Source organism: Meleagris gallopavo, chromosome 22, assembly GCF_000146605.3.
Source record: "Meleagris gallopavo isolate NT-WF06-2002-E0010 breed Aviagen turkey brand Nicholas breeding stock chromosome 22, Turkey_5.1, whole genome shotgun sequence".
In the NCBI taxonomy this organism is placed as follows: Eukaryota; Metazoa; Chordata; class Aves; order Galliformes; family Phasianidae; genus Meleagris; species Meleagris gallopavo.
The window spans coordinates 4,497,412-4,513,232 of record NC_015032.2 but is presented as its reverse complement, the minus strand read 5'-3'; the positions used below and the strand labels follow the sequence as shown (position 1 = coordinate 4,513,232).

At 41.6% G+C, this 15,821-nt stretch overlaps 2 protein-coding genes across 4 annotated transcripts; both read left to right on the top strand.

Annotated features, from left to right (window-relative positions):
• Positions 1-19: 19 nt before the first annotated feature.
• LOC104914011 (serine/threonine-protein kinase Sgk2-like) lies at positions 20-2,567 on the top strand. The gene is made up of 4 exons (XM_010722349.3): positions 20-278; positions 528-683; positions 1,088-1,177; positions 1,389-2,567. The coding sequence occupies exons 1-4, from the start codon at positions 264-266 to the stop codon at positions 1,542-1,544; spliced, it is 417 nt and encodes a 138-aa protein (XP_010720651.2). The 5' UTR covers positions 20-263; the 3' UTR covers positions 1,545-2,567.
• Positions 2,568-2,689: 122 nt separating this feature from the next.
• Positions 2,690-13,456, top strand: IFT52 (intraflagellar transport 52). 3 transcript variants are annotated; one of them, XM_010722330.3, is made up of 14 exons: positions 2,690-2,873; positions 3,222-3,309; positions 4,128-4,257; positions 5,015-5,090; positions 5,177-5,248; positions 6,111-6,237; positions 7,115-7,270; positions 8,049-8,135; positions 8,748-8,816; positions 9,584-9,738; positions 10,842-10,929; positions 12,039-12,147; positions 12,637-12,782; positions 13,348-13,456. In XM_010722330.3, exons 1-14 carry the CDS (start codon positions 2,755-2,757, stop codon positions 13,393-13,395), a joined length of 1,470 nt encoding a protein of 489 aa, XP_010720632.1. In that variant the 5' UTR covers positions 2,690-2,754; the 3' UTR covers positions 13,396-13,456. The 3 variants fall into 3 exon arrangements, with proteins under 3 accessions (XP_010720632.1, XP_003211995.1, XP_019477720.1); XM_003211947.4 differs by lacking the exon at positions 7,115-7,270 and having other exon boundaries at positions 2,693-2,873; XM_019622175.2 differs by lacking the exons at positions 2,690-2,873; positions 3,222-3,309; positions 4,128-4,257; ... (1 more) ...; positions 6,111-6,237; positions 7,115-7,270 and having other exon boundaries at positions 5,187-5,248.
• The last annotated feature ends 2,365 nt before the right edge of the window (positions 13,457-15,821 follow it).

Genomic DNA, 15,821 nt, shown 5'->3' with positions numbered 1-15,821 from the left:
TTTTTGTGGGCAGTTGGGTGTTGGTGGGTGGCAAATGGTGAATCTTTTAAGCCTATTTGAAGATGCTGCTGTGTTCTTCCAAATAATTTGCTGAACTTGAGCTGCAACCAGGCTTGCATACTTACAAAGGTGAAGTCCTTCCTTTATGACTGGATTCCAGTATCTGTTTCTGACTCTTCCAGTACTTAGCTCCTGAGGTGCTAAAGAAGCAGCCGTATGACAGGACAGTAGACTGGTGGTGCCTTGGAGCTGTCCTCTATGAGATGCTTTTTGGACTGGTAAGCATGGAAGCTATTTTATTTTATTTAGTGGAGAACTTATTTTCCAAATGTGTGAAGTGATGTCAACCTCATGTTCCTATGGCACTCAGTATGGACAACTGAGGCAGGTAACTGAATGCAGGATTCAGTTTCAACAGAGTTAAGGTTGCCCTTAACTTCTCCCTGTGGGACACATCTTGCCAGTAATGTGTGGTTCCTTACCATAGCTTTTACTTGATAGGCTGTTTCTCTTCTCTTTCAAATTAGCCTCCCTTTTATAGCCGGGATGTGTCTCAGATGTATGACAACATTCTCCACAAGCAACTCCAGATCCAAGGAAGCAAGACTGTGGCAGCCTGTGATATCCTCCATGGACTTCTCCACAAGGACCAGAAGAGGAGGCTGGGTGCCAAAACAGACTTTGTAGGTGGTCTCCCTTATGATTAGGAGGGAGGATGGATAAGAAGCCTTCCTATGATGAGCTTTTTCTTTTCTTTTCTTTTATGGTAATAGCACTGCCTTGGGAAAGGCTTTCCATGTAGGTAGATCTTTCCAGTTCCCTAAAAGAGGTATATGGGGTTGACTCATTCCTGAAGGGAAATGCTATGATGTGGTGGCAAGCTAGAACATCTGCAATGGTGTCATCTCATTCCTTCAAGGGATTACAGGACTATGACCCTCATGCGTTAAAGACTTACTACATGTCCATATAGGGTCCATGTGGCAGCTCCAAGTCTTGTTTCAATGACTTATTGCTATGAAACCAGTTGGCAGGTGCTGAGAGAGAAGGGTTATCAGGCAACTGACATCTCCCCTTCTCCATGCAGCTTGAGATAAAGAACCACGTATTCTTCAGCCCAATAAACTGGGATGACTTGTACCACAAGAGGATTACCCCTCCATTCAACCCTAATGTGGTAAGTGGGTATTTAACTTGGTATCTACCTTATAGGGGTCCACAAGGAATTGGGGCTGCAAGGTCAAAGGCTTTTCCCCAGGCGTCCCTCACTGATAGCGAGGGATGCTGAAGTGCAGGTTATGCACTGCAAATGTGGTGATAAGGGACTGGCGACAAGCAGGTGCTTGGGCTCTGCTTGCCCAAAATGATATGTCCTTCTGCTCCTTTAGGCTGGCCCATCTGATCTGCGGCACTTTGACCCAGAATTCACCCAGGAAGCCATCTCTGCCTCCATCACCCACACACCTGACTTAGCAGCCAGCAGCTCCAGTGCCTCAGATGCATTTTTAGGATTTTCTTATGCACCAACTGAAGAGGACTTCTAGATTTTATAAAGGCTTTGAGAAGCCAGATTTTAACTGAATGGAATTTTATGTTTGCTGTTATTGTTGTGGCTTTCCTCGTTTCAGTTTTTGAAAGGAATGGTAATGTCACTTGCTCACGGTTTAAGGAAATTGGGACTAATACACTAACTGGTTGGGATGGAACAGAGCTCTTAATTTGTGCTGTTTGGTGGATTTGCCTCTAAATGTGTGTTCCTCGAGCAAGGAAAGTGAGACACTAATAATTATCGCTGTACTACTTGGTAGGATTGTATTCACTGTGGTTGTATTTATGACTAAGATGTGTACCATCACTCACATCACAGCCACATCTCTGTAACAGGTCATTTCTATGGTGTGGAGCTAATGCTGCCTTGTAACAAAGGGAAACTCTTCACAGCACTGCAGTGGGAAGATCAGTGGCTTCTTCCTTTGAAGTAGGATGCTCTCATCTGAACGGCTGGGAAAAGGACAATCTGATCACAGGAGCAAGGCTGGAGATACAGCAGGGTAGTTCAGCAAGCCTCTGCCTAGGGCAATAAAAAATCTCGTTGGATTTCAGTACTTCAGAGCGGAAATGAGGAGGTGAATGGACGCCTCTGGAGAAGCAGAGCTGCCTTGATGGAAGGAAGGAGGGAGCGCTGCTGATGGGAGGACACAGCAGCCTCGTGCTGGGCCGAGCAGCCGTCAGTTACTGCTGGCAGGGCTGCGGATCCTGTGCTGTGACCTCTCAAAAGCTGCTCCTCGGCAGCAGCAGAAGCCTTCCGGTGCCCGCCTTGCTCTGATGATGCCTGTCGCGATGCGCGCACGATATTTGTTCTGCCTTAATTTAAATGCCGGTATACTGCTTGAGCGTCACTTCCCCCCTTTCTTTCCTCGAGTCCTTTTCTTACTGCTGCTGGGAGGAGGAAAAAGGGGGGCGAGTGCTGTTCGCGCTGTGGGAAGCTCGTACGGGACCGTTTCTCTTGTATGTGCAGCAGCCGCCACAACTACCACACGGTTTCAATTAAAGCGCAATGCACCCCCCGTGCTCTCCCGCCTATATGTCAACACGGGGTGGGGGTGGTTGTACAGCACAGCGCCCCTACCGGCGGCTGTCGGTACGATCCCAGCCGCAGTGTTTCCTGGGAGCTGCTGCAAACCGCCTTCCCTCCGGGCTGCTGCGCATGTGCGGGCGCGCGTTGCCGGGCGGCCGCGAGCCGCTCCGTGCCGTATGGAGAAGGGCCCGCGGAACGCCATCGTCTTCAACGCTTCCAAAGGGGAAGCCTTCACTCCCGCCAGCAGCTACAAGGCCTGGCGTAAGAGGCTCCGAGGGAACTGGAAGATCCTGAGGTGAGGGCCGGGCCGCTGCTCTCCCCGTCCTCGCGGTGCTGCGCAGTTCGGCTGCCCTGTTTGCGGTTCCCGGGGGAGCAGAAGGAAAGCGCTTCGTTTGCACGGATTTTGCTTTCTGATTCAGGGCCACACAACGTGTGAGGTACAGGCTGTGGCTCTGCCGCGGGGCCTTGCTGACGGTGCTTTGTGTTTCATAGGTTCTGATTCTCTTCGTTTGAGTTGTGAATTCTAAACCGTAACAAAAGGATTGAAGCGACTGGAGTGATTTGCTTAATGTTTATTTGTCAGTTCTTAATAATATTGTGGTCCAGGACAAGAATACCGTGTCTTTTTGTTGTCTGTTTGTAGCTTAAAAGATGAGATCACGTCTGAGAAGCTCTTTGGAGCGAAACTGTGGATAACAGCTGGGCCAAGAGAGAAGTTCAGTGCTGCTGAGGTAAGAATTGCAGAGTCACAGAATGGCCTGGTTTGGAAGGGATCTCAAGGATCATGAAGCTCCAACCCCCTGCCACACGCAGAGCCACCAACCTCCACATTTCAAACCACACCAAGCTGTCCATCCAACCTCCAACACCTCCAGGGATGGGGCATCTACAGCCTCTCTGGGCAGCTGTTCCAGCCCTCACCATCATTTGTAAAGAACTTCCCCTGACATCCAACCTAAATCTTCCCTCCCGCAACTTAAAACCATACCTGTTTGCACTTGGGCTGTGTTTTAAGCAAATCTTAAAACAAAATAGAAAATAACGGTGTAGATGATTTTGCAACGTTACTACTTTGTATGAATTTACACAGCTTGAGATCTGAATGCTTTTCTCGTAGCATCAAATTCATTGCAGGTTGTCAGAATCATCTCAATGTAGCTTCTTCCATTACCTGAAGGGAGCATATAAACAGGAGGGAGACGGCTGTTTATGAGGGTGGATAGTGATAGGACAAGGGGGAATGGTTTTAAACTGAGACAGGGGAGATTTAGGTTAGATATTAGGAGGATGTTCTTCACACAGAGGGAGGTGAGGCACTGGAACAGGTTGCCCAAGGAGGTTGTGGATGCCCCATCCCTGGAGGCATTCAAGGCCAGGCTGGATGTGGCTCTGGGCAGCCTGGGCTGGTGGTTGGTGACCCTGCACATAGCAGGGGGGTGGAACTGGATGAGCATTGTGGTCTTTTTCAACCCAGGCCATTCTATTCTTGCAGTCTTGCTACTGTCTTCTTTTACTTATGGTTTTTTTCTGGATCCTTGTTGTCTTTTAGTTTTTGGTTCTGAAGAAATTCCTGGAGGATGGTGGAGCCATCCTGGTGATGCTAAGAGAAGGCGGCGAGTCCAGATCTGGCACGAACATTAACTTTTTGTTAGAAGAATACGGGATCGTTTTCAATAATGGTAATGGGGCTCACTGATGCCTTTTATTCTTTCATTTCCTAGAAAATCTAAGAGTAGTTCAGTCTGTAGGGTATGAGCTCTGCAGGTCCTGCACACAAAGTATGCCCTTGGGTCTTTTCAGGATGTGTTTCTCTTGAAATCTGTATGTGCTTTATAGTGTAATACTGAGGCACACCAAGGGTTTTCATGGGCACAGCAGCTTGGTAACAACTTGGCCATCTCTGTACCTCACCTGGAGCAGCTGTGGCACTTTCTTAGAGGAGACCAATAACATGCAATCCATTAGCTTTTGCACTGCCAAAGTGTAAATAAACTGCGTGTCTCAGTGTACAGGAAATATTTGTAGGCTCTTTGATGGCATTTGGATTGGTATTTTTTGTTTCCTTTTTTTGTTCTCGTTTTTTTTGTGCATCAACACTACTGATCATCATCATGCTTTAGGAGGTGTATTAAAAACTTTGATAAGAATTCTTTTAACTTCATCTTCTTTTTTAATCTAAGAATATGCAGAAGACATGGGGATGTGGTCATTTTTCATAGTTTTATTTTGCAAATATATTGCTGGTCTAAATCTTTATTTTCAGTAGGGAACAATAGTGAAGACTGACAGGAACTCTTTTGGGGGCCATGTGCCAGCTTTGCAGTGTTAGAAAGAAACACTCAAGGGAGCCCAGAGCTAAACTCATTTCAATTGCTACGTTTAGCATACTGATCAGTTAAGATAAAAATTTTCTCTTATTTCATTTTTTTATCCAAGATGCTGTTGTACGAAATGTATATTACAAGTACTACCACCCAAAAGAAGCACTGATCTCTGATGGAGTTTTGAATAGGTAGGTATTTTGGCTTTATACATCTTCACAATAAACTCTTTTAGCCCATAGTGTTTTCAGTAGGCTTTGCTTTCAATTTGTTGTAGGGGAATCAGTGAAGCTGCAAGAAAAACAGTGCTTGAGACAACAGGTGAAGATGGGAACGGGCATGACTCACAGTAAGTGTTTTCCTTTGGGGCAGCTGGTGTGAAAAGCTTTAGCCTCACTCTCCACTGATAGCCTCCATGGGCAGGAATTTCTTTAGCTTATGTTGAGCTTTTCTAACATATGTATGTCAGTGAGCTTCTTGCTTCCCAAGGCTTTATCTGGAAAGAAGGCTGTTTAGTGACTCTTGATAGCAGGTAAAGAGCAGGAATGATAGATTTTGAGGGGAATTATTACTTTCTTGACCAGATTTTTTTTTCCCCTTCTCTCTATATTTGAGTTTGATTGAACAGCATAAATAGGCATGGCCTCTAGTTGGTGAGTGGTCTAGCTGTAGAGAACAGGAAACCTACTTCTTTCTAAAGAGTTTTAGTTGAGGATCAGGAAGATGTGTTACAGTGTTTAATTTTCTGTCTGTCTGTGCTATTTTATTCTGCAGAGGAGTGAAAAGACATGGAGAATAATACAGCTTTTCCACAAATAGCTTCAAATGTTTTTATTTTTTCTAGTTCATAGACTAGTACAGTAAATGTGTGGATGATTACACGGAAGATGATAAATGTAAAAACATTTAATATGTTTATTTGTTTATGATTAAGTATGCCTGCTCTTCTCTCAGATACGTGAGTGTGCAAACAGAAATTGAGAGGAATCTTTTTTTCATTTTTTATTTTTTACCCCAGACAAATTGTGAGCCAGGAAACACCTTGTAGGAAGTAATGTCATTATGGTGATCTGAATTTCTCAAACAGGGCTCTTGGCATTCCACCATCAGTGCACGGTTAAACTTCTCAGCTTAGGCAGATAGGCTCGTCTCATCTATAAAAGTCTATCTGATGCATGCAGACACTTAAGGAGTCTGTGTATTTTCTGCAGAGCTCTCACTTTTGTGTATCCATTTGGTGCCACACTAAATGTGATGAGACCAGCAGTGGCTGTTCTGTCAACAGGATCTGTCTGCTTCCCTCTCAACAGACCTATTCTTGCATTCTATCAGCATGAGGTATGATTCTGCATGAAGCAAACCATGTAATTTGACCATTTACTGAGATTGTTAGCTTAGTTAATACTGGATTAAGAGCTCAGAACTGTAGATGTCTGTTATCTGTACAGCTTCCTTAGTTTATTAAAAAAAAGAAAACTACTAGTAGTGGATGGATATGAGGAATTAATATTGTTAGTGAACATAGCTACATTAATGTGTTCTTTACTGTGTACATAACTCTCTAACACTGTTGTGGGGTTTTTGTTTTTTTGTATCTTAGATAGGAAGGAAATTTTTCTTTATTTTTTTACTGAAGATATCTGTCTTCATTCCCCCACGTTGTATCTGAAATGCACCCTGTAAATCAAAGACAATACAGCAGTGTGAGTGAACTTACAAGTACACTTTACTGCTCGTATTTTGTGTGCAACTGTTGGAATAAAATACAGTAAAAATCCTTTCCCCCAACACAATATTTGCACATAAATCCAATGGACCTACAGGCTGATGTCTAATCTCACACCTATGGTAATCTTGAAATTATTTGCATTAATGCAAAGATGTCTTTTTGTGACATAAGTTTGCCAAAATTATGTAAAGCCTCACTGGGATTATAGCCTTGCTGCTTAGTGTTCTCATTTCAAGAGTTTGCTTGTTTTTGTGAAGCTCCACGTGCTTCACCTTGTGGGTACAGAGAAGTGTGTTTTCTTCTGAGAAATATAACAAATACATTGTGCTCCAAGTGCAATCCATGTAACTTCTATGTACCTCTAAAAGATCTTCTACGTGGGGTGATCACTGAAATGGAAACAATTTCATCTCATCCGGGTAGTTCTTCCTGCATTATAATACTGCCGTGTGAATTCGAACAGATGGCATCATTTTTCCTGTCCAGCTTGCAGAAGTTGTAGACAAAAAGATAGAAGATGAAGCCAGAGACAGAGCTTCTTTCTCAGGCAGAGCAGAGAAACGTACCAGAAGGAAAACAGAATCTATTGAAGCAAAGAAGAGATGCAGTAAAGAACAGCAACAAAAATTGAAGGAGTGGAAAGTAAGAGCAGGGGATGCTGTTTGGAATCAAACATTTAGAATTCAAGTTGAGCTTTGTTTGCAAAATGTGGAGAATATCAGAAGTTTGTTAGACAGACTGGAGCTCTGAGTGTCTTCAATGTCTGTACGGTTATGTTGTGCCACGAGTTCCACAGCTGGTGCAGGAAGCACACCTGGTGTCTGGTTCTGTTGAAAACTTCCTATTTCTTATGTGTGCCCTTGTGGAGGGCATGAGGGGTAACCTGGATAGAGAAGAGTACCAAAGTTGTTTCATGAATGCCTTTTTATGCACGTTTGATTTAGCTAAAGAAAAATATAAGGGCCTGAATAGTTTGCATTTTATATTAGAAGCAATGAAATTATCAAACTTTTCTGTTGCTAGCTGATGTACTCACGTGCTGTACTGACATGCATGCATGTCGCTGTCCTTTAGGTTTCCATTCTTTTAGCTTATTTTTTTGCTTCATCAAAAAAAAGTGCTCTTTTTTCTGCCAAAATAACATAAGGGCAGCTATTGTTCACGATATGGGATTTTTTGGATTGTCAGCCAGTTCTTTCTAATCTTTAAAAAGATCAGTATTTTACTGAATTTATGAGCCTGCAGAGCATGTGCTCTTATAAAGAATGCCGCGCTCTTGTGAGCTTTCCGTGTTTGAAACTGCCTTTGATGCTTATTTTCTCATTTGTTTCAATTGCTTTGTAATTAGATGCCATTAACAATTGCCTTGAAAACTGCACCGAGGAATGTTGTTTTGTTATATTGTGTTCTTTCTCGATAGAGTCAAGGTGGAAAGATGGCAGCACTGGGATCTTGCCACATGTTCAGTGATCAGTATTTAGATAAAGAAGAAAATGCTAAGATCATGGTAAGTTAAAAAGTATGTGTATCTTCATAGGGTTATAAAGGAATTCAAGCTCAGTAGCTTCCTCTTGGCCAAGAAAGCTGTGAAAGTGATCTGGTGTGGAGTCTTATTGCTAACAGCTAACACATCCTGGAGACTTTGTCACAGCACAACTAGCAGAAAGGAGTTTTTAACAATACAGTGTATTGTTTATGTTTCAGGACTCTAAAAAGCTTTTCCTACTCCTGTTCACCACTCACTGTTATTAAAATGATCAATAGGCCTTGTGTAGTCTGTTACTTTTTAGCTCCTTTAGTGCTTGATTTTTGGAACATGATTAATAATAAACCTTTGTATATGTAGCTCCTGATAGGTTGTAATGTGCTGTCCGAGGTGTAGTGCCTACTGCCCTTATTTGTAAGAAGAGGCTTTTCCTGAAAGCACACATCTCACACAGGGTGTGCTTGTTGTTGTGAATCACTGCTTCCATAAGTAAATAAAAATTAAAGTTTGTCTTTTCTTTCTAGATATTCTTTGTTTTATTACCCATTTTACCTTTTTTTGCTGTACATTATTATATTTAATATGAATGAACTTGGGCCTCCCTGATTTTAATAAAGTTTTCTCCTTTTCCAGGATGTACTTTTCCAGTGGCTCACAACATCAGATATTCATTTAAACCAGATGGACATGGAAGACCCTGAGGTAAGAGAGATCCTTCACAAGGCAGTAAATAATAGAGTGGTCCCAGCTGTGCTGGTTTTGCCAAACCATGATTTAGTGTGGAATGGTTAACAGCTAAATGAATGCTATTGTTGTTACAGACCCTTTATTTTGGGTAGAAGTTGGAGAATTCCTAGACAGACTAGGAGAGAAAATCGAGAATAACAAAATATATCTATTTTAGTCTTGGGTTGGTGCTTATTCATAAAGCTTGCTGTGAAAGACTTTTCCCAGTTTGGCTGTTTGAGATTTTTTTGCTGCTCAAACTTAACAAGTTTGTACTTCAGCTTTGAGCCTTCAATCAAGAGAAACGTGTGAAGCAAAGGCAGATTTTGTTTGTCTGGTTAAGGATCAGCCTTTGTATGAATTTTAGTTGTGGTTATTTTTTTTTTTAACAGGCATATGCAGATATTATTTTTTATTTAGAAAAATACGTGACAAAATTGTATACTCTGTGTATATGAAAAGAAAAAGTCTTGCACAGTTGAGTGTTAAGCTGTCTCTTGACTTTAACAAGAACTAACAAATTCAGAGGCAGTGTCTATGCAGCAAGTAGCTGTGCAGCTAAGAACAGTGTGCAGCTAAGAACAGAGCCTGCAGTCTTCTGGTGTAAGCTGCACTTCAAAGGGTCGTGCCTGGTGGAGAATGGAGTAATTATTTCTAGATGACGTTAGGAGAGGTGTAAACTAGTAAGAGACTGTAATTGACTTGGTCTTCTTAATAATGTGTGTGTCTGTGTGTTTGTTCAGATTTCAGACTACACCTTGCTCCCAGACACAGCTGCACTGTCTGAGCAACTGCGGGTCTGCCTGCAAGAAGGAGATGAGAACCCAAGAGACTTCACAAAGCTGTTTGATACATCCCTGTATCAGCTGGACACAACCGCCCTCCCTTCAGTTATCAAGTCAGCAGCTGTGAACTTATTTATTTATTAATGTGCTACATTCCTTTTTTTTTTTTCTTCTACGTTTTCTGCTTGTGCTAATTGTGTCCACTTAGCAGAAGAAACTGAACTGTGTACCTCATTCTGAATATGGATATACCAGAGCTCTCAGGGTGATAGCGTGTCTTCTCTTGTTCTGCAGGTTTTTTTATTTCTGGTTTAACAAGTTTTCTCTTTGATATGAATTTTGCTGTAGTTTCTGACATTCTTTTTTACTTTTTCTATCAGTTGTTGCCTCAAGGAACTGGTACTTTCTGTAGAACTGCATGCAGTGATGTTGGGTACTTTCTGGAGGGATAAGAGAGAGATACTTTCTGAGAGCTGGTTGTTTCTCCACTCATGTATTATTACTTGGCATTTACTGAAGCTCTTTTTATTTCATCTTTGCATTTCCCAGCAATTCTCTGCCTGAAGATTGATCTGCTGCTTGGTTTCATCACTTTTCTATCACTAGCAGCTTTGCCCCACGTAACTTATGCTACTCAGATCATGTATGAACATGTTGAATAATAGCAGGCTTGGCACAGATTTCATGAAACTCCACTCCTTTGTGGACATCTTCTTACCATGTATTTTTTCTATTTTCCCTAGATGTGAATTCATACTGGAATGTCCCTTCTGATCCCATAGCAAATAATTTTTTAAACAGCTTTTGTTAGAAACTTTCTGAAAAACTTTGTTGAAATCTCCAGTCAGCTCCTTTTGATCTGGATCACTTTTTCCTTGTGTGTGTCCATCCCTTTAGAAGTTGTTGGAATAATTGAGAGGTGTGACTTCCTTCTATTTTGTCATTCTACTTGTCCATCTATCGTTGTCTGCTCTGCCATAACTTCAGTTTGTGTGCTTTAAAAGTCAGTTATTACTAATATGTAGTTCTCTGGGTTCCTTTGAAAAATGAGTGTCCATTTTTTTGTGCCCTTACTTTCTGCAAAATGTTGACCTTTGTGTCTTTGTGGAAAATTAACTTCTATACTCCTTAATGCATGCAAGTGCAAATTGTGTTATTTCTTTTCTCATACTTTGGGATTTTTTTTGTTGTTGTTGTTTGTTTTGGTTTACTGCAGAGCTTATGAGCAGTTGAATGTGAAGCATGAACCTCTCCAACTCATTCAGCCTCAATTTGAGACTCCGCTACCTGTCTTGCAGCCAGCTGTAAGTAATCTGGCTGATACAGGACCTGGAGGGTCTTTGTTTCATATGGACACACTGTACGTTGTTTCTATGTTTCTTTCAAGAAAAAAAAGGGAGAGGAATACTGATCTTGCAACATATTTGACTCTTATGAAGTAGCTTTTTTACACTTGTAATTTTTGTCAGCAGAACTTGAAAATGTGGCATCTGGCATGGTACAGAAACTCTCTAGGAGTGCCTTGCATGTCTAATCACTTCATCTGTGTAGCTGCTCCTGGCCCTGTAAGGCTTTGGGGTTCCGCTTTACTGTGAAAACAGAAAGTGGTGTTTCAGAAAATAGTGGTGTTGTAATCAGTATAATTGTACTGCTGGGGAAGAGCCAGTCAGTTCCACTGTTCTCTGACCTTCTGCATTTTTGGGGGAAGAGGAAAGTAAAGCGTTGGTCTTTTACAGCAAGGGCTGGCCAAACTGTTACTTGCAGAGATTTGGACTGGCACCAACACAGTGAGCTTCGGTGGTGTCACACTTATTTTTCTCTCTGAGCTCTGCCATTGTGGCCTGTGCTTTGGTTTGAGCACTGAAGAAATGTTACTGTGATAACTTACAGCTAGTTTCAGGGGTCAACTGGAAGTAGTATCTCTTGCAGTGCTCTTTAAAAACAGGTTCATTTAGAAATAAAGTGCTCTTTTAAGCACTTGATAGCCCTGTTAAATGCAGAGTCACAGTTGTGGCACATGTGGTGACTGCATGAAAAAGAGAATACCCTCATCAAAATTAGCACAGAAATGTTTCAAGGTGAGTTGTTATGGTCTGCTTCCTTGACTATCTCAGTACTAAACGGAATCACCTGGATGTCTTGGAACAAAATTAAAAATAAACTGCAAATATAGCATCTGTAGTTGTTCTAGGTGATAATTCTGGCATACTAGAGACTAAAATCTTGAAATATTTAGTTGTTTTTACAAACCACAAATGAAATTTTTAAAAGGATGTACATTTGTACTCTGGGCTTTGGAGTTGCTTTTGACTTTCTGAAAGGTTTATTGAAGTGCAGTCTAAAACTGTTGTCTTGGAGACTTTTGAAGTATGAGGAAAATAATTGTCAGTAAAACATGCTAATTCTCTTCAAGGTTTTTCCACCTGCTTTCAGAGAATTGCCCCCTCCTCCTCTGGAGCTGTTTGACTTGGATGAAACATTTTCCTCTGAGAAAGCTCGTCTTGCAGAGATTACAAACAAATGTAAGCAGAGCAGACTGATTTTTCATATGTGTATATGGCAGTTTTTGTAAGGAAATAGGTGTTTTACTTTAACCTGGTCGTAATTTATGAAAATTCGCTGTTGTAATCCTGGGCCAAGTATGCTTTGAATGTTGGAAGCTGTGGTTCATGACTTACAGCTCGACACATCAGTTAGCATCTTCCTCTTCCTATCCCTGTCTTTTCCTCTTCCAAATGGGCATTTCATTTGTAAGGCCTGCTGTTGTTTTAGAGAGTTGCTGGCCTCCCTTTCTATTCTTCTGGGGAATGGTTTTTGAAGTCAGCAGTTCAATATCTAGTACTGACTCAATGAGAAAGTACTGGCTGCAGGAATACATCATGACTAGTTCTTTGAACCTATTGGTATCCCCAGAATACCAGAAATGAATGGAGACTGGTAGTATGTTTTTGCCCAGCTGGTACAGCTATGTGTGATGCTCACCTGCTTCTTTCCTTGTGATGCTTGTTTAGGTACTGATGATGACCTGGAGTTTTATGTACGAAAGTGTGGTGATATCCTAGGAGTAACAAGTAAACTCCCAAAGGAGAAGCAGGATGCCAAACATATTCTGGAGCACATCTTCTTCCAAGTGGTTGAATTTAAGAAACTGAATCAGGTATTTTTAATAACAGAGTTACAAGTGAATTGTTGATAGTATCAGCACTAGGATGATACATCTTTGTAGCAGCTGCTCTTGTCACAGGCAGGAGGTACAGCAATGTGTAAAGGCAGTTGATGGACAATAAAGTAGACCACTGGTGTTTGATACAGATACCTATAATGATATAGATTGTGTAGTGCTCAATTTATTAAGTCTCCCATTTATTTTAATTGGGGGATATTGATACATGCAAGTGTAGTTTGAGTAATTTCAGTCATTTACATGCACAACATGTAAAAGCAGCCTGCCCTCATGGGTGTTCCTATGCTTGCTAATGCTACAATGTAGATGTGAAACCAGCATTGTGACTTACAAGGAGTGTTGTGTTCAAATTTACAGTAAAGAAGTACCTTATGCTTATAGCTCTGTTTGGCAGATCAGCTGTTTTTACTAACAAGTATCTCAAATTGTCCAGTTAAGGTCAAAATCTGACACTAGTTATGTTATACAAACTATAGTATATAATCTGTATAGTGAAATGTTTTATTCTGATTTTGTTTCTCCTTTCCTCTTCCCTAAGGAACATGATACTGACACAAGTGAAGCTGGATTCCAGAATGGTAACTGAGACCTGGCTTTCCCCGGATGGAGATGGATCTATTAAAAATGTACTTAGCAATTTTCTTCAACCTCTGTGTTCAGTACGTTGATTGAGACTGTCTGAGTATTTCACTGAATGTACGGATCAGTTACATGTAGTAGTTGGGATAACTAATGCCTTTTGAGGAAATGTTTGTATTTTACAGATAATTTCCTATTTTTCTATTTCTTTGTTGAAACTGTAATTTTGTTATATATATATATAAATCTTATGCTAAGAAAATGTAAGTTTGGTCCTTTCTTGCTCTGGTATTTATTTTCTTCTACTAAGTCTTACTGTGGGCCCTTTTGGCATACATGTAGTTTTTAATTGCACTGTGAGAAAGATCATTACTTTGGTTGGTGAGCTGGAAAAAGAAAATACAGCAATAAATGTAGGAGATGCTGAAAACATATTACTGTATCACCCCAAGGCAGTCTTCTTTTGAATCTCTGCAAAAATGAACCAAGGCGAGGTAGGTTTGGAACTGTAGGAGCAGAAGGTTTCTTTCCAGGGAGGGGAAGAGTTGAAATCAGACAGTGATGATGTTGTTAGATTGCTGCCTTGTTCAGGGTTGGAAGTACATCATGAAAAGAAGGGATGGTGTTGGGATTAATAAGTTAAGATTTAATGGATCTCTATTAGGAAAGGCTGATACTGTGCAGGAAACTCAGGGAGACATTAAACTAGGTATTGCACAGGAATGGAAACTCACGTGGAATTCATCATCCATGAAATATTGAAGCTCAGTGCATGGTGAAAATATAGCCAAGGGTATAAACAGTGAGAGGAATGGATTTGTCACTATCATTAACACTGTGTGTCAGTGTTGCTGGAGATTTTTAACAACTCTCTGAGGTTGCACTTTGATATTCAAAGAGTTCTGTATTTCATCAGACATCCTGACTGTAAAACTTGATTTTTTTTCCCCCACTCAAGCACTTTGTAAAGCCTTTGCAACACTTGTGCCTTATCTTTGTCTGTCATGTTTTTTAATACAAAGCTGCTGCTTTTCCAAAAGGTTTGTCTTACCCTCTCTCCCCTACTCCTTCGCCCCCTCCCCTCCCAAAACACCAAAAACATTTCACATTGTTTCATGTTTAGGATGCTTTCCTAAAGCTGGTTTCCCAATGCACCTACAAGGCTACTAACCAGCTGAGATGTGCCAACGTAATACTGGCAGAAGGGATCATACTGTATACTTTGCATCTGTATACGCTACAGACAATCCTTTATCATAGCAGCATGTTTCAGGATTTTCATTTTTTCCTCTTTCATTTATTTTTCTTTAATAATATGGTTGTGATTTTCACTCACAGAAGCTCTGGATTTACATAATAAGCCTTATCTTTCCCCCACAGTATCAATACCAGTCAACCAGCACCGACTACAGCTGAACCAAACAACTGTGTGATCTTCCTGCTAATTATAGATGTGGTTTGTACTGTTCTTTTGGTGTTTAGACTGCAAACTGTAAATACTTTCCTTCTGTGTCCCTTTTCAGTGTTGTTTTTGTCACCTGTTCCTGATGTTGTAACATGGTTTTTAGAAAGAAGTCATCTGAGCAGCTAGAGAATACAAGCAGCTCCCTGTTTGCTGTTTGTCTCTTGTGCCACGCTGACAGCTGAAGTAAAAGAACAGCTTTTTTTCCACTGAATGGAGGTTGTTTTGGCCAGAATGTCTGCTGTGAACTGTGTGCAGAGGCAATAGCTGCATTCTGTCTTTTAAAATTGTCCCTTTGGCCCTTGGGAAGTGTTTAAACTGTTATTCTATGAACAGAAATAGTGCTTTGGATGAGGAAATAAAATACATGTAATCTTTATTGCTGATTGAGAGAAGTTGGAAGGAGTTTGATCCAATGAAGGCTTTCAATAAGTGAAGCTAGCCAGCAGAAATGAAGGCAGCCAGCAGAAATAACTCTAGGCTTAACAGGTGCTGCTGTTGGTAAAACTGGGTACAAGTTAATTTCCCCTTTTACTCTCATGTAGTATTTTACCACTTCTCCTTTCATCTCTGAAAGAGAAGCAATAGTGTTTCTTCTGCAACCTGTGAGTGCCCTGAAAGCTGGCGTTAGCAAGTAACTTTAGAGACAAAAAAAGAGTGGAAGCGTGAGGTAGGAAGAGCAGCTCCAGGAGTGCGGTGGGAGCGTTCTGCCAGGCTCAAAGCTGAAGTACAAACTTGTTAAGTTTGAACAGCAAAAAAATCTCAAACGGCTCACAGCTGGCAGCCCCTGCTGCCCCGCGCTCTGCCTGTGCTTCTCCCCACGTGCCAGAAGAGGGATCCCGAGCCCCGGCCCCGCAGATACCCGCGGGCCAGACAGCCGCCCGGCTCCCGCACAGCAGAGCCGGGAAGGGCAGGATGCGGCGCTCCTTCTCGCACGGCCGCCGGGGCCGCGAGGCAGGGAACGCCGCGGG